At 44.0% G+C, this 27,634-nt stretch overlaps 1 protein-coding gene across 2 annotated transcripts in view; it reads right to left on the reverse strand.

The window, feature by feature from the left end:
• LOC124711524 (fatty acid-binding protein, muscle-like) overlaps positions 1-27,634 on the reverse strand; it is a 158,020-nt gene that overhangs the window by 92,141 nt on the left and 38,245 nt on the right. Inside the window, exon 1 of one of the 2 annotated variants that reach the window (XM_047241647.1) lies at positions 18,416-18,551. The exons of the other annotated variant lie outside the window; for it this stretch is intronic. Within the exon in view, the coding sequence (XP_047097603.1) occupies positions 18,416-18,497 (82 nt within the window). The 5' untranslated portion in view covers positions 18,498-18,551. Of the gene's footprint in view, positions 1-18,415; positions 18,552-27,634 lie in introns of those variants that run through there. 2 annotated transcript variants of the gene reach the window in all.

Genomic DNA, 27,634 nt, shown 5'->3' on the forward strand with positions numbered 1-27,634 from the left:
GGGCCAGAGTAGTTGTTGATGCGTAGAGCATTGCGAATGTCATCTTCCACTGGCGAAGTGCAGCGTTTAAGATCGAAACTTACATGCCATATACTCCTAAGAATTGTTAGGGGCATTTTCTCTGGTGTTTCGGCAGATATTTGCAGTTTCGTTTTTGGGAAGTATAGTTGGAGTCAAGTCACGGCACCAATACGGGGCTCATGATGTCTTTTCATGCGACGTCTAGTATCGGCAGAAAGCGTCGATTCGTTTCCCCTTACAAACAAATTCATTTTTAAATCGCAATTTCACATGCCCCTGCAACAGAGCGTACGATGTTCACTTTATCGATATGTACGAGGGCAGTTCAATAAGTAATGCAACACATTTTTTTTCTGAAACAGGGGTTGTTTTATTCAGCATTGAAATACACCAGGTTATTCCCCAATCTTTTAGCTACACAACACTATTTTTCAACGTAATCTCCATTCAATGCTACGGCCTTACGCCACCTTGAAATGAGGGCCAGTATGCCTGCACGGTACCATTCCACTGGTCGATGTCGGAGCCAACGTCGTACAGCATCAATAACTTCTTCATCACCCGCGTAGTGCCTCCCACGGATTGCGTCCTTCATTGGGCCAAACATATGGAAATCCGACGGTGCGAGATCGGGGCTGCAGGGTGCATGAAGAAGAACAGTCCACTGAAGTTTTGTGAGCTCTTGCGTTGTCATGAAGAAGGAGAAGTTCGTTCAGATTTTTGTGCCTACGAACACGCTGAAGTCGTTTCTTCAATTTCTGAAGAGTAGCACAATACACTTCAGAGTTGATCGTTTGACCATGGGGAAGTACATCGAACAGAATAACCCCTTCAGCGTCCCAGAAGACTGTAACCATGACTTTACCGGCTGAGGGTATGGCTTTAAACTTTTTCTTGGTAGGGGAGTGGGTGTGGCGCCACTCCATTGATTGCCGTTTTGTTTCAGTTTCGAAGTGATGAACCCATGTTTCATCGCCTGTAACAATCTTTGACAAGAAATTGTCACCCTCAGCCACATGACGAGCAAGCAATTCCGCACAGATGGTTCCCCTTTGCTCTTTATGGTGTTCGGTTAGACAACGAGGGACCCAGCGGGAACAAACCTTTGAATATCCCAACTGGTGAACAATTGTGACAGCACTACCAACAGAGATGTCAAGTTGAGCACTGAGTTGTTTGATGGTGATCCGTCGATCATCTCGAACGAGTGTGTTCGCACGCTCCGCCATTGCAGGAGTCACAGCTGTGCACGGCCGGCCCGCACGCGGGAGATCAGACAGTCTTGCTTGACCTTGCGGCGATGATGACACACGCTTTGCCCAACGACTCACCGTGATTTTGTCCACTGCCAGATCACCGTAGACATTCTGCAAGCGCCTATGAATATCTGAGATGCCCTGGTTTTCCGCCAAAAGAAACTCGATCACTGCCCGTTGTTTGTAACGCACATCCGTTACAGACGCCATTTTAACAGCTCCGTACAGCGCTGCCACCTGTCGGAAGTCAATGAAACTATACGAGACGAAGCGGGAATGTTTGAAAATATTCCACAATAAATTCCCGGTTTTTTCAACCAAAACTGGCCGAGAAAAAAAAGTGTTGCATTACTTATTGAACTGCCCTCGTATTAACAGAGGCAGTAAAACACGAAAAACAGCCAATACTCCAGCAGCGACTGGGCAGCGCTGCTGCATGGCGTTAGCAGTTCAGCACAGGCCAGGGCGGTGCTGCCACTGGTGGAGTACTGGTTACTCTTTGTGGTTTACTGTCTCTGTTAATACAACACGAAACAAGTCGACGGTTTTCGTCGAAACTGGGCGTGGCATGAGAGGCGTAATGAACAGTATTTGTTTGGGCTGACTCCAGGTACACTTCGCAAAAACCAAACTTCAAATATCTGCTGAGACGCTTAGGAGAGAGACCCTGCGTAGAAGCAAGGAGTGGAGTGTTGGACTGAGGAGCGTGGCCTGGTTTGCCGGCAGAGGTGGCTCTGTTGGTGACGGGAACAGGTGTCCGCCTTTCCGCGTCTGCACTCCGAGCCCTGCGTAACGGATCTGCGGCCGCTGGGCTCACCGTGACGCTGCAGTAACGGCACCTCGTCTCCCGGAACCACGGCAAGGGAAGCTGGCAGCCGGGTGAACCAGCCGGCGGGAAACGTTTACCCGACTCACCGTGACGTGTCAGCCAGTCACAGCAAAACTCCCCCCAGTGACACGCTGACCGGCTTCCATATTCCACTCTAATTTACTTTAATCTTTGCATGGACCCACAAGTACAATTTCAGAGAAGCGATTTCCAAACAAAAATTCTGGTCAATCATACAATGTTGGCTTTCACGGCCGGTGTTGTCTTCAGGTGAAACTTCCGGGCTGAGAGGCCGTGGTCGATGTACAAAATTTCCTCCTAACGTTTCGCCTCCATCTCCGGGAGACATCTTCTGAGGTCGCCCGGCTACTGCCATTGAGGCTCCAGGTACTCTCGCATTTATAGAGCGCATATAGGGCACCGCCATTCTGGTTGGTCACGTAAACAGGCCAATGTCTATTTTGGAAATTGCAGGTTCAGCAGACTGATTTTAGTCCCCACCAACGGTTTTCGCTCCAAGTAAACGCTCTACCGCATTTGAGCCAATATCAGGAAGCTAATTTAAAAATAGGAAAATAATACAATAGAACACGAATGGATAGCTTTGGGGGAAAAATAGTGAAGGCAGTAGAGGATCAAATAAGTAAAGAGACAAAGCCCAGTAAAAATTGCTGGAAAACACAAAAAATACTGAATTTCATCGATGGAAGAAGAGAAATACAAAACGTAGCAACAGACGAAAGGGGAACTGAAGTCTAAATGCTAGACTGACAGAAACTGTAAATCGGCAAAGAGGAATGTCTGAAATGCAAAGCTGTAAAAGCAAGTATGGCTACGGGAAAGATAGATGCAGGCTATAGGAGAACTTCGAAGAAAAGAGATGCACTTGTATCAATATAAAGAGCTCAGATTTACAGAAGAGAAGGCTCACTGATGGAAAGTTTATGCAGAGGATCTTTACGAGGGAAACGAATTGGAACACAGTAATTTACAAAGAGAGAAGGAAGTAGGTGAAGACGAGATAGGAGATAGCATGCTTCGAGGTACATTTGACAGAACACTGAAAGATCTAAATCGAAACAAGTCCTCTGGAGTAGACAACATTCCCTCAGAATTACTGAGATCCTTGTCAAAGCCAGCGATGTCAAAATAATTGCATCTTGTATGCAATATATATGAGAGTAGTGAAATAACTTGGCACTTCAAGAATAATCTAATAATTCCATTTCCAGAGATGATGCGTACTGACTGGTGTGCGCTTTAATTGCCGGCCGGAGTGGCCGAGCGGTTCTAGGCGCTACAGTCTGGAACCGCGCGTCCGCTACGATCGCAGGTTCGAATCCTACCTCGGGCATGGATGTGTGTGATGTCCTTAGGTTAGTTAGGTTTAAGTAGTTCTAAGTTATAGGGACCTGATGACCTCAGCAGTTAATTCCCATAGTGCTCAGAGCCATTTGAACCATTTTTTTTAATTTTAATTCTCCTTCGAAATTTCTCTTTGGTATCGGTATAAAGGTTTCGAGGCTTACTGATGACATTGTAACTCTGTAAGAGACAACAAAGGACTTGCAAGAGCTGTTGAACGGAATGAATAATGTCTTAAAAACAGGTCAACAAAATTAAGACAAGGTTAACAGAATGTGTTCGAATTAAATCAGGCGATGTTGAGTGAACTGCATTAGGAAATCAGTATGTAAGTGAGTTTATAATGCGGAAGTAGAGGGAGATTATAAAATGCAAACTGGCCACAGCACAATAGCATTTCGGAAAATGAAGAATTTACTACTATTTAAACCTATTTAACTGTTTGGAGGGCATTTCTGAAAGTATGTGTACAGAGTGTAACCTTGAATGAAAATGAAACGTGGACGTGAAACAGGTGAGCCAAGAGGAGAATAGATTCTACTTGATTTATAGCAGTGCACAAGGCAGTACGGTTGCTCCAAACGTGTTGATAGTTTGCATTGGAAGAAAGAAGTATATGATTAGTTATTGACGCAAGTTACACCAAAATTGAGCATTTCAAGATTTTGAGGAAGTGTTTCATTTGTGAAATCCACAGTTAAACACGCCTCTTATGACATGACGATGGTAACATTGCGACCGTAATCGATTCTCAAAATAAAAATAGGTTCAGCAGTGAATTACTTGATACGTCCTAACATTTATTAAAGCTGCTCACAGCACCTACTCAAATTAAGCTGTACGCATACGTAGACACACTTATTTGCTTCTTGATTATAAATTATTCTAAGGAATTTATCTACAAAAATGTAATTTTGCGTGCTTTGACTCGCTTAATCTGTGTAATGAGGAACTAAACTCACGAAGAGGTTCAGACGAGTATTGTCTAGCTTCTCTTTAGACTAGGGATTCGTAAGTGATACAGACATATGAAATATGTTACATTTTTAAGATACCAGTGGTAGTACTGCTTCATAACTGATCCTCGTGTCTAAGTATGCCTACCATAATTTTCGCAAATTCTCTTTTAAATTTCCTGTTTATTACACAGCACACTCCGCTTAATATGGTATCCAGGCTAATCAACTTAAGTTGTCAAGGTCATATACTGCCAGAAGCATATGAGACCTCGCAACAGGTTGATACCATATTAAAAATAAGGATTTTTCTGCGTGATAATTTAAGCAAGGATGTTTACCCACAGTTGAGACCCACGCTGGAATCATATTCAGAGATTATGAAGCACGGTCTTATTTAATGGAAACATGTGTTGTTTCAATAGCATTCGAGATGGAAAGGAGTGAAGATTAGGATCTAACATCCCTTCGGCGAAGAGAACAAGAGAGGAGGACCCCAACTGACAAGGCTGGAGTGATATGTTATTTTCGTAACGGGCCGTTCCTCGGCGATTGAATATATATTGAATAAATAATATTTCCATGTTAAGATTGTAGGTTGTCGGTTGTGAGGTTTTGCACACCCTTATGACATAGAGTCCAATCTCAGGTGACCCACAGAAAAGGGAAGCACCGCATATGATCATGTAAAATTAATTAAAGGAAATGATAATGTCGCAAACGGCCACGTCTTACTGAATGTTAGTAGGGTTGGCCTAGTCAAGCACGACGAGATGTGTACCACACCATGCACACAGGCATATTAACGAGAGGAGGAAGCGTCTAATCTATGTCAGAAACACTGTAAAAATCTGGTTTATTATCGAAAAGCAAAACACGAGTTACACACTAAGGTAAACAATGACTGAGCATTTGTACTTGAATAAAGGAATTTTAATGATGAACACTAACTTTGGCACAGGAGAGTGAGTGCAATAAACGCAGAGCTATGCGAACGATACATGAATACAAATAGTGACTGTAAACATCGTTAGTAAACTACAGAAAAATTTAATCGAGCACCACTGAAATAGCCAAGTGCATATTGAATGCAGTTTAGCTGCCTGAAAAACGTTAAAATGGAGTGAGTGGCTCCTGAAAGGGGTTCATTAATATCGTGTCCTTACCGAATCAGTGATTAGCTAGGTGACCCAACTTGCCAAAATTATGGCGTAAATATGGAAGTAGCTGGAGACTTTAAGTTGAGCTCTTTCTCTCTGTACTCAGTACCCAAGCGAAAACTTCATTCTATGTGACAGCAATTGTCGCCTCATGGGTCGTCCAGTACAAGTCTTTTCTCCACCACCTGCTAGCAGCCTCTGTATTTACTCGTCCATCTTCACTCTTTCTGGACGCTCCGAAACTTTGCTGTCTCATTCAGAGCCGGAATTTCGTCGGCCACTGGTGGCAGACATTGCGAGTTCTGTCCAGTAAACCTCAAGTAAAGTTGCTAAACAGTCATCTACTCTTGCGGATTTTCGCTAATTTTAACCAGCAGGACCGTGGGATGGGAAAGCGGGCAGAAGATTTCTCCCACTCCATGGTACAATTTGGAAACAGACCTATGAGACGATCGGCACGTGGGCACAGCCGATAAAGTGCGTGCTGATGAGGTAATGAAGATTCACATGATAGGTTCAGGACAGCGATACCTGGCTAGATTCTTTATCTTCCCAGAAGACTTCTTTGAGCAACGATTTCTTTTCTCTGCGAGATAGCTGTCGTGTTTACCATCTGGAGTGCAGGGGTGGAGGAACTGAATGCCATTCTGGCTACCTGGAGATGCAGCTTTGCCCTGGGAGCCTCACAAGTATATTGCCCCTGGTTTTAAGAACGATACTTCTCTCTTCCCAACTATCTTGAGTGCTGACAACTTTGCGGCCCCTACATCGTGCTAAAAAGAGAAGTGGAAAGAAAGCAATAAAAGGGACATCCACCGGTGGTGCTTAATCTTCATTGCAGTTATTATGCTTTGTCATACATCGACTACTTGACCTAGGGAACGAGAACAAATAAATTTGAAATGCGTTTCCTGACACTTTGACACAAGAATTGGGAACTTAGGAAGATGCAACGCTGGTTATTAGAACTGCAACATCGGAAAGGTTGACAAATAATCAATTGTTACTTATCATGTGTTTACAGTATGGTAGGAGGAATGCACGATTAAATTTGTAGGTAATTTTAGAGTACACATGGTGCGAAATTTTGTTCTCGGAGTAGCCATGTGTGGCTGACTCAATGACTCTAACACGACTGGGTATTAAGTCGAACTGAGTTTGGACAACAGATTCGGGTACATCTTTCCATATTGCTTGTACTTTCTGCCAGAATCATTAATCATAGTAGGTGGTGGGTGGGGGTGTGCCACCAACTCTGCAGGCCATGCACAGATGTTTTCAGCGGCTGAGAGATCTGGAGAACATGCTGGACAGGAAAACAGTAAAACACCCTCTGTATCGAGGCAGGTCACGAAACACAGGCAACAAGCGACCTAGTGTTACCTCGTTGAAAGGGATCTCGAAGACAGAGTTCCCATGGCTATCAAATTTATTAATGTAAGAAATGTCATTGCTGTTAGATTTTAGTAATTTCAGAACTGTCATGGCTGTCTAATTCTACTAACATAAGGAGATGCAGGTTGTGTGTAGCATACGACAGGTGGAAAACAGAGCAAGCGTAACTGTCAACACACAATGGTAGAAGGATGTAGTAGTTGTAGTCGGTTTCGGGCTTTGTGGAGGGTGGTCAGGATATGTGCGTTCCACGTTAGTTTTCCGTCGAGAGTTAGTTCTAAATACTTTACTCTATTAGTAAAAGGGTGGGTTGGTTGTAGATGGAGAGATGGAAATCTGGAAGACGAAAACGCCGAGTGACTTAGCTCTTTTGTGGATTTACTTGAAGATTCCACTATTATACCATTAGACCAAGAGATTCAGGTGGCTTTGGAGGAAGGCATGGGAGAGTTCAAGGGATAGACGTTGTCACCTGCATATTGTTGGATGTACGTTGGTGGTTGAAGTTTGGGAATGTCTGCAGTGTACTTGATGTAAAGGAGTGAAAGGATAGAGCTTTGGGGCATACCTACAGTGGGGTGAACGATGTAGGAACGGGCGTGGTTGATTGTGAGGTATGTAGGATGGTGGTGAAGGAAGAATGCTATAAGGCGGACATAGTTCACTGGGGGTGTAGCTTGAAGAGCAGTCCAGAATTCCATACCAAGTCGATGGCTTTTTGGATGTCAAGGGAGACACATATGGAGGAATACCGTTTATTCAGTCGATAGGGGATTAGATTGATAAGGTGAAGAAGTTGTTCGTCGATGGAATACAGACGAAAGCCACATAGGGTATTGGGAAGGGGTAGGTCGGTTGCAATGTGGTTATGGATTCGTTGGGTAGTTATGGTAGAAAAGATTTTGCGGAAAACTGACATGAGGCTGACAGGTCGATATGATGAGGTGTTCGAGGGTGGTTTATCAGGTTTCGACAAGAGGAGGACTTTGGACGTTTTACAGTGCTCTGGGTAATGTGCGGGCGAAGCAGCAAGTGCGGCTGCTGAAATACACTCCTGGAAATGGAAAAAAGAACACATTGACACCGGTGTGTCAGACCCACCATACTTGCTCCGGACACTGCGAGAGGGCTGTACAAGCAATGATCACACGCACGGCACAGCGGACACACCAGGAACCGCGGTGTTGGCCGTCGAATGGCGCTAGCTGCGCAGCATTTGTGCACCGCCGCCGTCAGTGTCAGCCAGTTTGCCGTGGCATACGGAGCTCCATCGCAGTCTTTAACACTGGTAGCATGCCGCGACAGCGTGGACGTGAACCGTATGTGCAGTTGACGGACTTTGAGCGAGGGCGTATAGTGGGCATGCGGGAGGCCGGGTGGACGTACCGCCGAATTGCTCAACACGTGGGGCGTGAGGTCTCCACAGTACATCGATGTTGTCGCCAGTGGTCGGCGGAAGGTGCACGTGCCCGTCGACCTGGGACCGGACCGCAGCGACGCACGGATGCACGCCAAGACCGTAGGATCCTACTCAGTGTCGTAGGGGACCGCACCGCCACTTCCCAGCAAATTTGGGACACTGTTGCTCCTGGGGTATCGGCGAGGACCATTCGCAACCGTCTCCATGAAGCTGGGCTACGGTCCCGCACACCGTTAGGCCGTCTTTCGCTCACGCCCCAACATCGTGCAGCCCGCCTCCAGTGGTGTCGCGACAGGCGTGAATGGAGGGACGAATGGAGACGTGTCGTCTTCAGCGATGAGAGTCGCTTCTGCCGTGGTGCCAATGATGGTCGTATGCGTGTTTGGCGCCGTGCAGGTGAGCGCCACAATCAGGACTGCATACGACCGAGGCACACAGGGCCAACACCCGGCATCATGGTGTGGGGAGCGATCTCCTACACTGTCCGTACACCACTGGTGATCGTCGAGGGGACACTGAATAGTGCACGGTACATCCAAACCGTCATCGAACCCATCGTTCTACCATTCCTAGACCGGCAAGGGGAATTCCTGTTCCAACAGGACAATGCACGTCCGCATGTATCCCGTGCCACCCAACGTGCTCTAGAAGGTGTAAGTCAACTACCCTGGCCAGCAAGGTCTCCGGATCTGTCCCCCATTGAGCATGTTTGGGACTGGATGAAGCGTCGTCTCACGCGGTCTGCACGTCCAGCACGAACGCTGGTCCAACTGAGGCGCCAGGTGGAAATGGCATGGCAAGCCGTTCCACAGGACTACATCCAGCATCTCTACGATCGTCTCCATGGGAGAATAGCAGCCTGCATTGCTGCGAAAGGTGGATATACATTGTACTAGTGCCGACATTGTGCATGCTCTGTTGCCTGTGTCTATGTGCCTGTGGTTCTGTCAGTGTGATCATGTGATGTATCTGACCCCAGGAATGTGTCAATAAAGTTTCCCCTTCCTGGGACAATGAATTCACGGTGTTCTTATTTCAATTTCCAGGAGTGTAGATGCGCTGACCATTCAGAGTCGAGGCAGTGAGATCACGTGAATTTCGCGTCCATTGGTGGCGCGTATGCGTGGCGCTCCCCATCGGAGACTCGAGCGATGGAAGAACGAGCTGCCCGGCGTCGCGCTGGGCAGGGGCTTAAAAGTGCCGTCTCCATCGTGGTTATGAGAGGCGTGGTTCAAATGGCTGTGAGCACTATGGGACTTAACATCTATGGTCATCAGTCCCCTAGAACTTATAACTACTTAAACCTAACTAACCTAAGGACATCACACAACACCCAGTCATCACGAGGCAGAGAAAATCCCTGACCCTGCTGGGAATCGAACCCGGGAACCCGGGCGCGGGAAGCGAGAACGCTACCACACGACCACGAGCTACGGATGTGAGAGCCGTGGAGTATGCCGGGTGTTGTTGACGAGGTCGAAGAAGACGCCGTCGATACCGCACTACACACTGACTCAAATGGTTCAAATGAGTCTGAGCACTATGCGACTTAACTTCTGAGGTCATCAGTCGCCTAGAACTTAGAACTAATTAAACCTAACTAACCTAAGGACAAGACACACATCCATGCCCGAGGCAGGATTCGAACCTTCGACCGTAGCGGTCACGCGGATCCAGACTGAAGCGCCTAGAACCGCACGGCCACAGCGGCCGGCACACACTGACTTAGCAAGAAGACATCAAGTGAGGTCCAGTCAACAAGTGAGACTCCCTCTTATTGCCCACCTTCCTGGGAAAGTCTGCCGCTGATGTTCGCTATGAAGATGCACCAAGTTTGCCTGTGTGGCGTCATGGTGGAACCACATACTTTACGTCAATTTTTTTAAATGAAAATGTTTTTTAAACCTCTACTGCTCACAATGAAATTTTCAACGACTCCAAGTAGGCGGTAGGGACCTGGCTGACTGCCACTACTGTACAGAATCGAACTTCCATCCATAAATCAGCTTCAAACGTCTAACTACTTTTCAAATCAGATTATGGGTGCAATATTTGATATTAAGTGTGTAAGCGAGAGAAACTTCATAAGAGGTTTGAAATGAGGTTTGAAGTTCACTGGAAGTAGCCAAGTGCCCACATTATCAAACACTGAATGTGTATAGTCGGGTAATTTTCACTCACCTTAAAATAAAAGCTAGTTTTTTCACACATCTCAATATTTATGACGTCGTATCTCCGGGACGGCGTGTCGTACATTGATATAATTTTGCAGGTACAGGCAGCGGTATATGTGAATATTGTCTGAAAAAAATTTTTTTTAATAGAGTTAGTAGTAAAGAAGTAATAAATTAAAACGTAAGTGATAAATTTTTTCCTTTCATTATTTTGCTACGTGGTGTCAGCGAGTAGAATTTCGAAAAGGTTTGAATTTATGGGTACAGTTTGTTGAAAGTCGCTAATTTCTCTGATTCTCAAATACTGGATGAATGTAGTCCTAGTAATTTGCACGCCTTGAGTCACATTTCCTCATGAGACGTACACAGTTTCTAACTGTAATATTTGTCTTACTGTGTTAAGCTTCTGATATAAAATTATACGTCTTAATGACTAGATTATGACAGCACTTTAAAGTAGGTCAATAATTATGTGAAATATTGAAATTCAAATTTTTCTAGCCCTTGGAAGCCGTTATATAGGCAACTTGCAACTGGGAGCTGAGGAGCTACTCGACTGATTAGTAGCTGTTCCAAGATCAAGAAAATCGACAATAGCCCGAAGAGCGGTGTGCTGACCACATGCCCTTTCATATCGCAACCGACGACGACATTGGCTGAAGATGACACGGCGGTCGGTCGGGGCCTTTTGACACGTCTAGGGCTATACCGTGAAACTTTACTTATCATGAGCCTCTCCTCGGTGACATGTCAATCCCCGGTCTTCCTTCCTTTATACGGGTCGGCTAACCTGGGTCGGCTATTTTCACAGTATCTTCACACAACTCCAACGTGGCGATTCTTGAGGGCTTCGAGTACACTACTGCAGCTAAAAAAGAAAAAAAAAGTTTCTGCATTCCGTTTCTGTTGAAACAGATTTCATACGAGACACTATGTCGCAAGACGAACTGGTGACCCGTCCGTAGCGGGAACTAAATTGCTCGCGTGGCTACCTACAGTAGCACACCATTTCAAAAGTAGCACGATTTGTCAGTTGGCAGTGCCAGCAGGGAAAGTGACTGCGGAAAAACGAATTCGTGGGAAGCCACGAGAACTTGCGTTCCCAATGTCATTAATTTTACTGACTAGGAGAAAGAGAAAGGTGTGTCAGCGCCGACAGAAAAGGCGACGAAATGTACAGCACATGTTGACGATCAAAAGTTAAGTTTGTGTCAGTGTATGCAGCTTAGCTCAGGAGAGATACGATACCGACTGAAGAAGAATACAAATACCTGTCCCAAAGCGGAATAAGTGAAATTCACACATTAAATATTTAATTGATTACATAGATAAATGTGGTGTTAGACAGCAATTTGCAGATTCGCTCCACTATCATTCCTAGGATTTTTGTGAGCCATTTATCCTTTATTTCCAGTCTGGAAATGTTCGTGAAAGGGAAAAATATCGAGTTGCACCATCGTCCAGAGACCGTGTTGAACTATATGTCTCACTATAATTGTCTGAGCAGGTCAGTTCGAAGACCAGAGGAAGACGAGACCACATCACCTCCAGTACGACTGTGCCTAGAAAAACACGATGATGTTCAAACAAACCTTTCGGTCGATGACAGCTTTACTTGCTGTTCCGGTTTATCATTTGGCGGGAAATAAGGAAAAGCAGTGAGTCCTCTCGCACTGTACACTCCGAATTACGTGAACAATCACAGGAACCAGAGACCTGCAAGTGAACAGTTTCCTACAACCAGCGACTGCTTTATCCTTTGGGCTAAAGCGCCATTCAGTTGCAGTATTCCGGTGAGGATCTAAGGGGAGTGATGAGCGTCATGATACCCCACAAAACAACATTTCAGTAAAAGTGTTTATATTTTTACGTATATTAACTTATAAGCTTTCCAGATAACTTTCGGCACGTACAGTATAGTGAGAGCAGAATCTCTAAAACGGTGATGGGTTCTAAGGAATTATAAGCTTCATTTAACACAGCATACTTTTCAGTTGTGTTCGCTGAACGTCAGTCCACTTGGATTCATTTGCAGCCCTTCTGGCTGTAGAAAACTTTCCTGAAAGGGAACAGATCACATTCATAAGCTGACTCTGCTGGCATCAACACGGATCGTCAACCCACAGTTGGAACAGGAGAAAAACAGAAGTTGAGGGAAACCAGGACAGGATGGGAAAGAAGCTTCACTAAGGTTGGCTCTGAACACTATGCGACTTAACTTCTGAGGTCATCAGTCGCCTAGAAATTAGAACTAATTAAACCTAACTAACCTAAGGACATCACTCACATCCATGCCCGAGGCAGGATTCGAACCTGCGACCGTAGCGGTCACGCGGTTCCAGACTGAAGCGCCTTTAACCGCACGGCCACACCGGCCGGCTGCAAATCCTACCTAAGCCTATAGGTTGCGTTGACGTATTTCATCACGAATGGCACGCACACAGTGTCCTTAATATGGTCTAAGTGTTCAGTCATATTGACAATAGTGTTCCGTGTAGTTGTGAGAGCATTATGTCGGACCTAACTAAATTCGAAAGTGGGCAAATTGTTGCTGCTTATGTGGTGGATGCTTCCATAACCAAGGAAGACGAAGTGTTTGGTGTTGTAAGAAATAACCGTATCGAAGATCTATACCGCGCAAATGGAAAGCGGAAAAACATCCGCTAAGTCACAACTCGGACGAAAATGTGTGTCAAGTGATCGTAACAGACGGTCACTGAAGAGAATTGTGACGAAAAATACCAGGACGACAGCTGCAAAAGTCAATGCTGAACTGAATGTTGCACTCGTGAACTCTGCCTGCACCAAACCAATACGAAGGGATCTCCATAAGCAGGGAATTTCAAACCACTCATTAGTGATGTAAATGCTTTCAACATGAAAAACATAAAACCTGGACCACAGAGCAATGGAAGAAAGTCATTTGGTCGGACGAGTCTCGTTTCACACTTTTTCCAAATTCTGGCCGAGTTTACGTCCGAAGAGTGAAACATAGTGGGGGTTCGGTGATGATTTGGGCAATCATATTGTTGTATTCCAATGGCCCCATTGTTACTCTGAAACCTCCAATTCGTACCAAGGATTAAATGATCATTTTGGGTGATCAGGCCGATACCTTGGTACAATGTTTCTTCTCCAGCGGTGGTGTTGTGTACCAAGACGAGAGTGCCCCTGTTCATACAGTTTGCATCGCCCAGAATTAGTTTGTGTGCACGTGGATGGATCGTCGCATCTCCCTTGCTCAACACACTCACAATATCTTAATATTATTGAGCCTTTGTGGTCTGCTTTGATGAGGAGGGTGAGTGATAACTACAAACGTCCATCATGGTTACCTAAAATTGCCGCTGTTTTCCAGGAAGAATGACGTAAGATGGCGTTGGAAACCACACAGGATCTGTACGTATTCCTTTTCGGGATGAATTAAAGCTGTTTTGAATGGAAACGGTTCTCCTGCACAGTATTAAGCATGGTAATGTGTTGTGTTTTTTATATTTCTATGTTTATGTCCGCCTCCTGTAGGTGACAACGACAGAGAGATACAATACTTTTATAACTGTTGTCTGCACACCTGTGCTCGCAATTTTACAGCTCACTGCAAGTGAAATACTGATAATGATGAGGGTACACACTGATTTTTCACTGTGTAAATTGCGTACGAAGTAGTCAAAGTTACGAGACTTTGTTGCCATTATAATTCATAAAAGAACTGCGCGACACAGATACTTCTCAAATTTTTTGGACAATTTTTTTCGGATATATTTCTTTTTGAATTGCAGTCTCTTAAAACGTATTACGAAGCGATGTATTGAACACTGGTGTAAACATCTCATAAACCCGTAAAACATTTAATACAATAAAAATAATATATTTTTATTTCCGTTTGTTTTCACTAGGTCAGGGAGAAAATTGTAAAAATTTGGAATGTAAAACCAGAAACAATCCAAAATATCGTTACTCGTGATAGGATGAAAGAACAATGGTGTTGCAATCAATTGCCTCGCATTTGCGGGTGATTTTACTATAATTGCTGGAAGTCTGACATGCCGCAATCCAAGTCAGGCTTCGAGATGAAGGCAGAAACAAAGGAAGACTATTGATGATGATGATGGTGATGATGTTTGGTCGTGAGGCGCTCAACTGCGTGGTCATCATCGCCCGTAAAAGGTCCCAATTTTTTGCACAGTCCAGTTTCTTTACTCAGTCCAGTCTAGCCACTGCCATGAATGATGATGATGATGATGACGAAATGATACGGACAACAAAACACCCAGACCCCGGGCAGAGAAAACGCCCAAACCAGCCGGGAATCGAACCCGGGTTCCCGTGATCCAGAAAGAAGGTTAGTTTTTAAAGTCTCGTCCGTCATTAGAGACGGAGCACAAACTCGGCACGTTTCAAGGATGGGAAAGGGAATCGACTGTGCCTTTTCAAAAGAAGCATCCCGACAGTTGCCTTGAGTGGGGAAACCATGGAAAGCCTAAATCTGGAAGTGAACCTTCGTGCTCCCGAATACGAGTCCCGTGTGCTATCCACTGCGCCACCTCTCTCGACCTTCGGGAAAAGACAGCTAAAATGACAGGATTAAAAATCTCTGCAAAGACACCAAAATTCATGACCAATATAAAAAAGTGCCGCAAATATGTTATAACAGATATTGGGGAAAATGAAAAAGTAAAAAAAAAAAATTCAAACATTTGAGAGAGACTATTCAAGAAAATGGCTCAGAAAGATCTGCTTTAGAAGAAAAGATACACAAAGTTGAGAAAGCGTAGGGTATAACTAAGAATATTTACAGCAAAAAGGGCTTGTACAATAGCCTAAAATAAAGGTCTAGACATAGTAGTGAAACCAGAACGTCTGGATGGTTGCGAATGGCTAGTATTAAACTATACACTCATAAATTTGAAACATTGGAAACAAGAATTATACGTAAGATACATGATTCCTAGAAAAATCCAGCACCTAGAAAATTAAGAATTAACGGTAAACTTATCAGAACATAGGAATATATAAGAAACAGTAAAACAGAGGAGATTACTATTTTCTCGACATATATACAAAGTTGTTGACAGTAGACTCGGTAGACATATCTTCAAATATCTTAGAGAAAGGAAATTAACAATCACCTGAGGTCAAGGGGTCAGGAAAGACTTGTAAAGGAATGACGTAAGAGAAGAAGTATTGGAAAGGGCAGGATGGAAAGCAGGACTGGCATAAAGGCGCCTGAAGACAGGAAAAATAAACATAGTGAGTGAAGGAATACTAGGAAAAAAGGAAAGAACAACAAAGGATTAAGGACTAAACCGGAACATGTTCCATAGAAGGCCTTCACGGCAAGAGAAGAAGAGGAACAAATTACTCTTATTTTTAAAATCTTACTATCTGTGGCTGATTTAAGGTGGGGGTGGCCGAAAGTTGTTCAAATGGTTCAAATGGCTCTGAGCACTATGGGACTTAACGTCTGAGGTCATCAGTCCCCTAGAACTTAGAGCTATTGAAACCTAACTAACCTAAGGACATCACACACATCCATGCCCGAGGCAGGATTCGAACTGAAGCGCCTAGGACCGCTCGGGCACACCGGCCAGCCGAAAAGTTGTATTGGAGGACGGCGGGGGGGGGGGGGGGGGAGAGGGGTGAGATGGGGACCAAGAACCTGGACTCCCTTCCCCGTTCTTCACCCCTTCCCAGAATCGAAACCTACTTGCCTGCCTGGCAGTACTGGTGGTACATGGGACAAACACATCAACCTTCCGGCCGTTAATGTCGGCTGTCGAAACAGTAACCGGAATTTAACGAACCAGTTTTTCACCTTCGACCTTGAAGGTGAGTTAATCCAGTTTCAGAGTTCCCACCGAGGAAAATTCCATGGCGGCGCCGGAGTCCGAACCTGGTTCGTCGTCGAGCCAACTCGCTTACTTACGGAGGCGTCCACTGAAAATGTCGAATTATTGACGTCATTTATAAACTTCGCCCTGGATGTGGAATGAAGATTCGTCTGTAAGTAAAACAATACTCTGTAGGCCATCTTACGGTGTGTGGTTGAGGGTAGTTTCTGTACCACTGTCACTTGCCCCCTGGCCTGTTCCAGTCGCGAACGGTCCGGGGAAAAGAAGTTGTTAGCAAGCCTCCGTTCTATTTTCTAGGAACCTCGAATCGAGCCACAAAGGCACTTGCCCCCCTTCTAACAGCCGTCTACCGCAAGTCTCTAGAGGAACGGAAGGTTCCAAATGATTGGAAAAGAGCACAGGTAGTCCCAGTCTTCAAGAAGGGTCGTCGAGCAGATGCGCAAAACTATAGACCTATATCTCTGACGTCGATCTGTTGTAGAATTTTAGAACATGTTTTTTGCTCGCGTATCATGTCGTTTCTGGAAACCCAGTATCTACTATGTAGGAATCAACATGGATTCCGGAAACAGCGATCGTGTGAGACCCAACTCGCTTTATTTGTTCACGAGACCCAGAAAATATTAGATACAGGCTCCCAGGTAGATGCTATTTTCCTTGACTTCCGGAAGGCGTTCTATACAGTTCCGCACTGTCGCCTGATAAACAAAGTAAGAGCCTACGGAATATCAGACCAGCTGTGTGGCTGGATTGAAGAGTTTTTAGCAAACAGAACACAGCATGTTGTTATCAATGGAGAGACGTCTACAGACGTTAAAGTAACCTCTGGCATGCCACAGGAGAGTGTTATGGGACCATTGCTTTTCACAATATAAATAAATGACCTAGTAGATTGTGTCGGAAGTTCCATGCGACTTTTCGCGGATGATGCTGTAGTATACAGAGAAGTTGCAGCATTAGAAAATTGTAGCGAAATGCAGGAAGATCTGAAGCGGATAGGCACTTGGTGCAGGGAGTGGCAACTGACCCTTAACATAGACAAATGTAATGTATTGCAAATACATAGAAAAAAGGATCCTTTATTGTACGATTATATGATAGCGGAACAAACACTGGTAGCAGTTACTTCTGTAAAATATCTGGGAGTATGCGTGCGGAACGATTTGAAGTGGAATGATCATATAAAATGAATTGTTGGTAAGGCGGGTGCCAGGTTGAGATTCATTGGGAGAGTCCGTAGAAAATGTAGTCCATCAACAAAGGAGGTGGCTTAAAAAACACTCGTTCGACCTATACTTGAGTATTGCTCATCAGTGTGGGATCTGTACCAGATCGGGTTGACGGAGGAGATAGAGAAGATCCAAAGAAGAGCGGCGCGTTTCGTCACAGGGTTATTTGGTAAGCGTGATAGCGTTACGGAGATGTTTAACAAACTCAAGTGGCAGACTCTGCAAGAGAGGCGTTCTGCATCGCGGTGTAGCTTGCTCGCCAGGTTTCGAGAGGGTGCGTTTCTGGATGAGGTATCGAATATATTGCTTCCCCCTACTTATACCTCCCGAGGAGATCACGAATGTAAAATTAGAGAGATTCGAGCGCGCACGGAGGCTTCCCGGCAGTCGTTCTTCCCGCGAACCATACGCGACTGGAACAGAAAAGGGAGGCAATGACAGTGGCAATGTTCCCCGAACTCAGATAAAACCAAAGGACATAACAGCAAGCTTAATAAAAAATATAAAAGAATAAAAATCACCGCCTAAAAAAATTAAAGCTAATAATATTCTTATAAAAACAATTCTAGTATACTCAGCTAAAAAAATTAAAGTAAACCCGCCACACACCGTTAGGTGGCTTGCGGAGTATAAATGTAGATGAAAGTTGCGGCGATGCTCGTGCAAACAGGGGACGAGGCTGGCGGCGGAGGGTGTGTCCCGGACAGCAGATATTTATCGCGAATACGAGAGCGGTGCGGGCAGCATTCGGGACTTACCGAGCTGCTTCATGACGGCATCGAAGTTCTCGCTGGAGGAGAGCTTGTACCTCTTTCCCAGGACAGCGTCCAGCTCGGCCATCGCAGACTCGGTGAGTGAGTTCGCTAATCCGTTGGCAACCTTGGCGACGCCTAGCGGCAGACTGCGTGCAGCCGGGCTGGCCGGCCCAGACGCCCCCTGGCGCCCCGAGGCTGGGAGGGCGGAGGGCGGAGGGTGGAGGGTGCGCCGCGCGCCGGCCAATGGGGGCGCGCGAGCCGGTGGCGTGGTTCTGCGCTACGCCGCGCTGCGCGGCGCCAGGCTGGGCCGGGACGCGCCGGGGACCGCACAACAGGCGGCCGACGCGGCCGGGCGCGCCAATACTTTGGCGCTCGCTCTCTGCCCGCACAGTGCACGCCCAGGTCACGCTCGGGCTGTTCCAATACGTACACTACCATTCAGGGCCACCAGAACCTCGCCGTGTTAACCCAGCCATACGCCCGGGTCACGCTCGGGCTGTTCCAATACGTACACCACCACTCAGAGCCACCAGAACCTCGCTGTGTTAACCCAGACATACGCCCGGGTCACGTTCGGGCTGTTCCAATACGTACACCACCACTCAGAGCCACCAGAACCTCGCCGTGTTAACCCAGCCACTAATCGGGTTTTAACTTCAGCTATGCAGCATTCCATGTCATGAGACACTATCACTGCTCAGTGAGGTCTTCTTTAACCTGGATTTCGACGTATAGGGGGCGGACAAAAATACGGAAACACACAACCACGTCTAATAATAGTAGGGAACCTGATGGCAACCAAAACAGCTTCATTCCGTCTCGGAATGGATAAATACGGGTCCAATGCGGTTTTAAAGGGAGTCTTACACTGCTCTCCCTGCAAAATAACAAGTTCAGTTAACGATCATGGAGGTGGATAGTGATCACGTACTCTTCTGTCCAAACTATACCACAACGATCAATAATACTCAGATCTAGTGCCTGTAGTGGGCTGGGGAGATGCGTCAATTTACCCTCGTATTCGCAAAACTAGTCCTGTACAGTGCGAGCTTTGTGCACAGTGTAACACCTCGGTTCAGTTTACAGTGATAAAAGATAAAGAAAGAATAATTTAAAATTAAGAACAGAATCTTTAGAGGGGAAAATGGCGTAGAATCAGAGTTCGGTAATTGCAGATCAAAATTATAGTATATCAGCAACTAGTTTAACGTCTAAGTACAGCAAAGCCACGGAAGCTCCGTCATGGAGAAGGAAGTGACGTTAAACTCTTGTGAAGAAAAGCCTATAAAAAGGCCTGATCGTCATTATTGCCGCCTTTTTTCCTTGATTGTTATGTTAAAGGGCAGGGAACCCGTGTCACTCATCGAGACAATAATTAAATTGGACTTTATCGTGTTAAGATTCACGATAAACTGTTAGAATATTACGGAGATTAAAAGTGATGTATTGTACGATCTCTGACTGTTGGTAGCAACGGAGTATTAAGGGGATTTTAGGACTTTAGTGCTAGATTGGAACTTTACGGACATATAGATGGCAGAAACTCAAATTATCTACAGATACGAGTGAATTCAGAGGTACTGGTATTCAGATATTAACGTGTGGACTTTAGAAAGTGTCTTGTGCCGTTAGTGGCGAAACTGGACATAGAGCGTGTGCATATCGGCATTTGCGGACTATTCAGATTCCTCCAGGCTAGGAGCCTTCTAAACAGACCATCATCCATCACCATCTTAATCCTTGAATATAGAGTGAAAGTGAAATACAAGAGTATTGTACTTATTTCATTTACCTAGTACTAATCAGTGAAGGTTTTACAGAACCAAAGCTATTAAGCAGTAAGTCAGCACCATCTAGCGGAAAGCGTAGGCATTAACTAACACTCTAACTGAAGTGAACGTTTACGTGTTTTACGGACTCCTTAATATAAACTTTTGTGACTCTTTGACGTCCCCACTCCCTCCGAAGGGTGGCGCAGGCTGTTTTAATCATAAAAGGGGAGAGTTTTAGCCGGGCAAATTACTAAATAAAATCGATATTTACAAGACTCGCAGAAATAGCAAAACACAAGGCCCGCACCTCATCGGAGAGTCGTAGCTGTCACGTCGGGAAGTAAAGTCGGAAAACCTACCGACGATACGTATCTTCGAGCAGACGTCGACGTGGATAACCTAAAAAGGGAACCACAAGAGAGTTGGGGATGCTTCAACAGGGGTACTACAGTCTTGGAACACATTCCACCTGATCAGAAAAATGGTCACACAAACCCTGGCAGTAATGTGACTTTGCAGAACAGCCACGGGGCCCGTGGAATGTGACGATGTTGTAGTCTTCATTCCAGAAACCGCTTTGATGCAGCTCTCCGTGCTACTCTATCCTGTGCAATCCCCTTCATGTCCGAATAACGACTGCAACCTACATCCTTCTGAATCTGCTTGGTCTCCCTCTACGCTTCCCTCCAATACTAAACCGGTGTTCCCTTGATGCCTCAGAACGCAGTTCTATTCAGTACCTCCTCATTAGTTACGTGATCCACCCATCTAATCTTCAGCATTCTTCTGTAGCACCACATTTCGAAAGCTTCTATCCTCTTCTTGTCTAAACCAGTTATCGTCCATGTTTCACTTGCATACATGGCTACACTCCGTACAAATACTTTCAGAAAAGGTTTCCTAACACTTAAATCTATACTCGATGTAAACAAATTTCTTTTCTTCAGATACTCTTTCCTTCCCATAGTCAGTCTACATTTTATATCCTCACTACTTCGACAGTCATCAGTTATTTTGTTCCCCAAATAGCAAAACTCATTTACTTATGTCTCGATTATGCTGCCCAAATCATCGCCGAATCCCCGCCACGTTTTACTCTTGGGACGAAAGCTGGGCTAGAAGCTGGAAACAGTGTGAAACAAGAGTAATACAGGCAAATGTCTTTCAACCATTGTTTCAGAGTCCATGTTTTATGGCATCGGCATCACGTTCTCATCTCACGGGCATTAGCGTCACTCATTAGTGGTTTAGGAATTCCAGCTTTCCCTTCAATAGCCTGCTCCTGGAGCTCTTTTCGTGTTGTTTTGGTGCTGACAAAGTCCTCAAGTGCGACTTTCAGTTCCGCAGTAACTTTTGCAGCTGTCGTCTCCATATTTTTCGCCACAGTCCTCTTCAATGACCACTTGTCACGGTCACACAGCATACTTCGTCTGAGTATTGACGGTGGAAGACTTGTTTCCGCTTCGTCTGTGTGGCGTATAAATATTCGATACGGTGCCTGTAGATACACCACACATTTCAGCTATCTTCTTTACGGAAGCATCCATCATATGAGAACCAACAATATGCTTACGTTCTGATTCACTTAGCTCCGTCATTGTGCACTCACAACTACACACAACTCTACTCTGATCACGACCGACTCTTGCAACGTACTGAGGACATTCCACAGGTGACGTCAGTCATCAAATACAACATTGCAACCAAGAGGCTTGGCTGCCATCTGCACTTATGTTCAGCTGAGATTCGTCATATTGTTTTCATGTCTTTTTCCAGCGCCTGTACTAAACGGAAAAATGACAAAAAAAACTTGGATTTCCTACTATCGGATTAGCATGGTTTAATCTCAGTTCAACGACTGTCAACAGTTTCTAATCAATACGGCGTAAAAAAGCGAACTGAAAAAACATAACGTCACTTGTTCCTTAAGCATCAGTACTAGGACTGCTATTATTTTCCGTAGATCCATCCTCCGTCCTCTCGCGCGTTTCCGCTGTGCACACCCGATATCACTTTCGTTAATGAAACTTCCTGGCACATTGAAACTATATACCGAACCGGGACTCGAATCTAGGGTCTTTTGCCTTCTGTAGGCTAGTGCTCTACCGCCTGCACTACCGTTTTTTTAACGAAATCGTTTACTGAACTGTACACAAAAATTATAACGTTTTTACAAAAGGTGATGCATATCTCAACCATTACCAGCATCTCCTGCAAATTGTTTACATTAAACAAGGTGCTGATAATGTTGTTGTTGTAGTCTTCAGTCCAGAGAATGGTTTCATGCAGCTCTCCATGCCGCACTATCCTGTACAAGCCTCTTCGTCTCCGAAAAACTACTGCAACCTACATCCTTCTCAATCTGCTTAGCGTATTCATCTCTTGGTCTTCCTCTACGATTTTTACCCTCCACTCTGCCCGTCACTACTAAATTGATGATTCCTTGATGCCTCTGAACGTGTCCAATCAACTCATCCCTTCTTCTATTCAAGTTGCGTCAAAAATTCCTATTCTCTCCAATTCTGTTCAGTACCTCCTCATTAGTTACGTGATCTACCCATCTAATCTTCAGCATTCTTCTGTAGCACCACATTTCGATACTTTATATTCTCTTCTTCTCTAAACTGTTTACCGCTCATGTTTCACTTCCATACATGGCTACACTCCATACAAATAGTTTCAGAAAAACCATACATGGCTACACTGCATACAAATACTTTCAGAAAAGACATCCTGACACTTAAATCTATATTCGATGTAAACAAATTTCTTTTCTTCAGAAACACTTTCCTTGTCATCGTCAGTCTACATTTTATACCCTCCCTAAATTGACCATCATCAGTTATTTTCCTCCCCAAATAGCAAACCTCATTTACTACTTTAAGTGTCTCATTTTCTAATCTAATATCCACAGCATGACCTGATTTAATTCTACTACATTCCATTATCTTCGTTCTGCTTTTGTTGATGTTCATTTTATACCCTTCTTTCAAGACACTGTCAATTCCGTTCAATTACTCTTCCACGTCCTTTGGTGTCTCTGACATAATTACAATGTCGTCGACAAACCTCAAAGCTTTTATTTCTTCATCATGGATTTTAATTCCTATTCCAAAGTTTTCTTTTGTTCCCTTTAGTACTTGATCAATATACAGATTGAATAACATCGGGGATAGGCTACAACCCTGTCTAACTCTCTTCTTAAACACTGCTTCCCTTTTATGCCCCTCGATTCTTATAACTGCCGTGTGGTTTCTATAGAAGCTGTAAGTTGCTTTTCGCTCCTTGTATTTCAATCGTACCACATTCAGGATTTGAAATAGAATATTCCAGTCAACGCCGTCAAAAGCTTCCTCTAACTTTATACGTGCTATAAACGTAGGTTTGCCTTTCCTTAATCTTTCTTCTAAGATAAGTCGTAGGGTGAGAATTGTTTCGCGTGTTCCTATACTCCTCCGGAATCTCATTGATCTTCCCCGAGGTCGTCTTCTACCAGTTTTTTTCATTCGTCTGTAAAGAATTCGTCTAAGTATTTTGCAACCGTGTCTTATCAAACTGATATTTTGGAAATTTTCACACCTGTCATCGCCTGCTTTTCTTTGGTATTGCAATTATCATATTCTTCTTTAAGTCTGAGGGTATTCCCCTGTCTCATACATCTTGCTCTCCATATGGAAGAGTTTTGTCATGTCTGTCTCTCCCAAGGCTATCAGTAGTTCTAATGGCATGTTGTCTACTCCCGGGGCCTTGCTTCGACTTAGGTTTTTCAGTGCTGTGTCAAATTCTTCACGCAGTATCATATCTCCCATTCCATATTCATCTAAATCCTCTTCCATTTCCATAATATTCCGCTCAAGTACATCGTCCTTGTATAGACCCTCTATATACTCCTTCCAACTTTCTGCATTCCCTTCTTTGCTTCGGACGGGTTTTCCATCTGAGCTCTTGAAATTTATACAGCTCGTTCTCTTTTCTCCAACGGTCTCTTTAACTTTCATGTAGGCAGTACCTATCTTGCCCCTAGCTACACATGTTTCTAAATGCTTACATTTGTTCTCTAGTCATCCCTGCTTGTCCATTTGGCACTTCCTGTCGATGTCGTATTATTAATAATAGAAATAATAATAATATACATGATGATATAAAGGCCTACGTTACCAGAGAACATTCCGTGTCGACATGAATATTTTGTTAAACATGATAAATTGTTTTTTATGCTATGTTATTTATTATTCGAAGCACTTTTATATTTGAATTAGGGACATTAAACAGCAGAATTTTAAAAGTTGCTATTGGATTTAAGTTTCTCCCTTAAAGTGAGAATTCCATGTGTACTACAAGAAAATGAACGCTTATGTCAATGATAAGCTATCCAAGCACCACTGACGACCCGTCCTTACAGCTGTACTTCCGCGAGCATGCCTTCTCGTACCCTCCAAACTTCACAGAAGTTCTCCTGCATATCTTGCTGGACTAGCACTAGTTCAAGAAATGATACTGCCACAGCCTAGCGAAATGTTCCACAATGAATTTCCGCTCAGCAGCGGAATGAGCGCTGTTGCGAAAATTCCTGTGGTGCAAACCCACAACCTTGCCTAACGCAGACAATTCTGTTTTACGCCACTACAAACAATACCCTAGACAATGGCTATGCCATTTTCCTTCACTATTGTTTCTTCCAAGAGCGTTAATCGCGCAAGGTATACAAGAGAACTTGTGTGAAGTTTGGAAGGTAGAAGAAGAGATGATAGCGGAAGTACAGCCGCGAAGGAAGGTTGTAATTCACGCCTGGATAGCTCAGTAGGCAGAGCATTTTCCAGCCAAAGGCAGAAGTCCCAAGGTCGAGTCTCGGCCCGGTACACCCCTTTAATTTGCCAGAAAGCTTGAAATCAGCGCACGCTCCACTGCAGAGTGAAAATTTACACTTGAACTTCCGTTTCTGTTGAACAACCTGCATCCAGTAGAGCGTACAAAGTTTCACTATTAAATATTATTGAATCCAATCGCATATTTTTGTAAATACTTCATATTTGTAAATATTTCATATTACTTCATATACTGAACTACTAGTTAAGAAATGTATAAATTTAGATGGAGTCTACGAATAGAAGAATACCAGGTTTGGGATAACATGTGACTGGACCTACTGAGAAACTATTTATCGATGACTTTCCGTCAATTACTACGAACTGTGACCTTTCTGACAGGAAATCACGAATCTAGTCGTACAACTGAGACGATAGTCCTTAGCTCAAGTTTCACGTACATACGTCTGATAAATTTTAGTAAAGTAACTTAACCATTAATAACTTTCAGGTGTCTTGACCACATTTTTGATTATTTCCAAAACCGCCTTTCGACATTCCGTCGTTTTCAAAGGCTATAAAATGCAATAGAAAACTAGTACCAAAATACAGGAAATATATTACATTTGCACGATTCGTTAGAAAAATTGTATAGTGAACAGAGCATGTTGTTTTAGTTTACCAAATGTTATGTAATGATTCCTGGGGGTATTTTTGTTCCGTCGTTACAGTTACAAGAAAATGTGTTCCGAACAAAGGAGCAAAAAAATCCTCAGGAATCGTAAAGCAACTACGGACAGTATGGCAACATAAATGAAGAATTTATGTAATAACGTGAATCGCAGGAAGTTGTCAAATGGACACGTTGTATTTCGTCAACATTCTTAACCAAACGGCAAGTGCCAACTACTATCAAGATACAACATTGAAACCAAGTGGACTGAACCGCTAGGTGGTGCAGGATACATGGTACGTACACGATGCATTTGTTCGTTCACAACTAGGCAATGCGTGGACAGTTTCCTGTCCTTCAGAAGTAATTGCTGCATTCCTCGACTGATATTCCAATATCTTGTAAAATAATATACAATGGTATTTATCAACTTTTATTGACGCAACAATTTTAAACGCCGTAATTAGTTAAAAATTATGCTTGTTAACAGACAATTCGCTTCGTTGTACCATAGCGACGCTCAGCGGCTTCTTTCATTGTATCATTATGGCCCGTCAAAGCTATTATACATTGTCTTCTTAAAAAATACCTTTTTTATAATATAGTGAATTGAATGTTCATGAATTCTTTACTGATGAGAAATGTTTTATACGATGTAATGATGTGAGAAAAGAAATGCATCGTGTAGCGCGTATCTAGCGCCGCCTAGCGGTTCAGTCCACTTGGTCTTCAATTTCGTTCACTAATAGCAATTTGCTCTTGCCTCTTCGTTAAGAAAGTTTGACAAGATACAGTATATCCATTTGATAATTTTCTATGATTCATATTATGAAATAGCATTTGGTAAACTAGAAACAACCATATTCTACTCACTATAGTATGTCTCTAATCAATAGTGAAAACGTAACATGTTTGATACCTGTTGATAACAGTTTTACATTGTAGTTCATAGCTTTAAAAATGACGGAATGCCGAAACGCGAAGACGATTTTGGAAAAAATAAGAAGTGTGGTCAAGACATCTGAAAGTTATTAAAGTGTACAGGGTAGCCGCTTCGTCTCACTTCATTTTCATGCTAAATGCAAATAAATTGTCAGAACCAGATGATTGCATTCCATTATAATAATAAGAAGTTCACAGAGAAGACTTTCCCGCAAGAAACACATATCCGACGATGAAAATAAAATCCTCTATACACGTAATGCGAATAAACTATTATAAAAGCGATAAATAACTGCTTTGCAGTGATGGGTATTCTACAAGAGTTTCACACAGTGGAACTGTACCAAAGTTTTAACGAAAGCTACGTGCGGAGGAGAGCTGCTTGCAGGCTGTTCAAAGAGCCAAGATAAGCAACTTCACAGCCTGTTTGCTAGGATACGATATCTCTTGTACGGCGCCTTTCTGCTCGAGATACCTACAGATGATTATAGCTGCTCAGCGATTTATCGCACTCAGATTACAGCGGATCGTGAACGGAGGACTGTCATTAGCGATATCATTTTTACAGTGTTGCTTTCTTACTAAGGAATAGCCGGCCGCGGTGGCCGAGCTGTCCTAGGCGCTTCAGTCCAGAACCGCGCGACCGCTACGGTCGCAGGTTCGAATCCTGCCTCGGGCATGGGTGTATGTGATGTCCTTAGGTTAGTTAGGTTTAAGTAGTTATAAGTTCTAGGGGACTGATTACCTCTGATGTTACGTCCCATAGTGCTCAGAGCCATTTGGACCATTTTTACTAAGGTATAACAGCTTTCTTCCAGAATGAATTTTCACTCTTGAGCGGACTATGCGCCGATATGAAGCTTCCTGGAAGATTGAAACACCGTCCAGCCAAGGACCAGAAAATGGGATCTTTGCGTTTTGCAGGGAAGTGTTCTACCAACTGAGCCATCCCAATATGACTCACGATCCATCCTCACAGCTTTACTTCTGCTATTACTTCATCACCTACCTTGCTAATTTCAAAGAAGTT

Source organism: Schistocerca piceifrons, chromosome 8 (assembly GCF_021461385.2).
Source record: "Schistocerca piceifrons isolate TAMUIC-IGC-003096 chromosome 8, iqSchPice1.1, whole genome shotgun sequence".
Taxonomy (NCBI): domain Eukaryota; kingdom Metazoa; phylum Arthropoda; class Insecta; order Orthoptera; family Acrididae; genus Schistocerca; species Schistocerca piceifrons.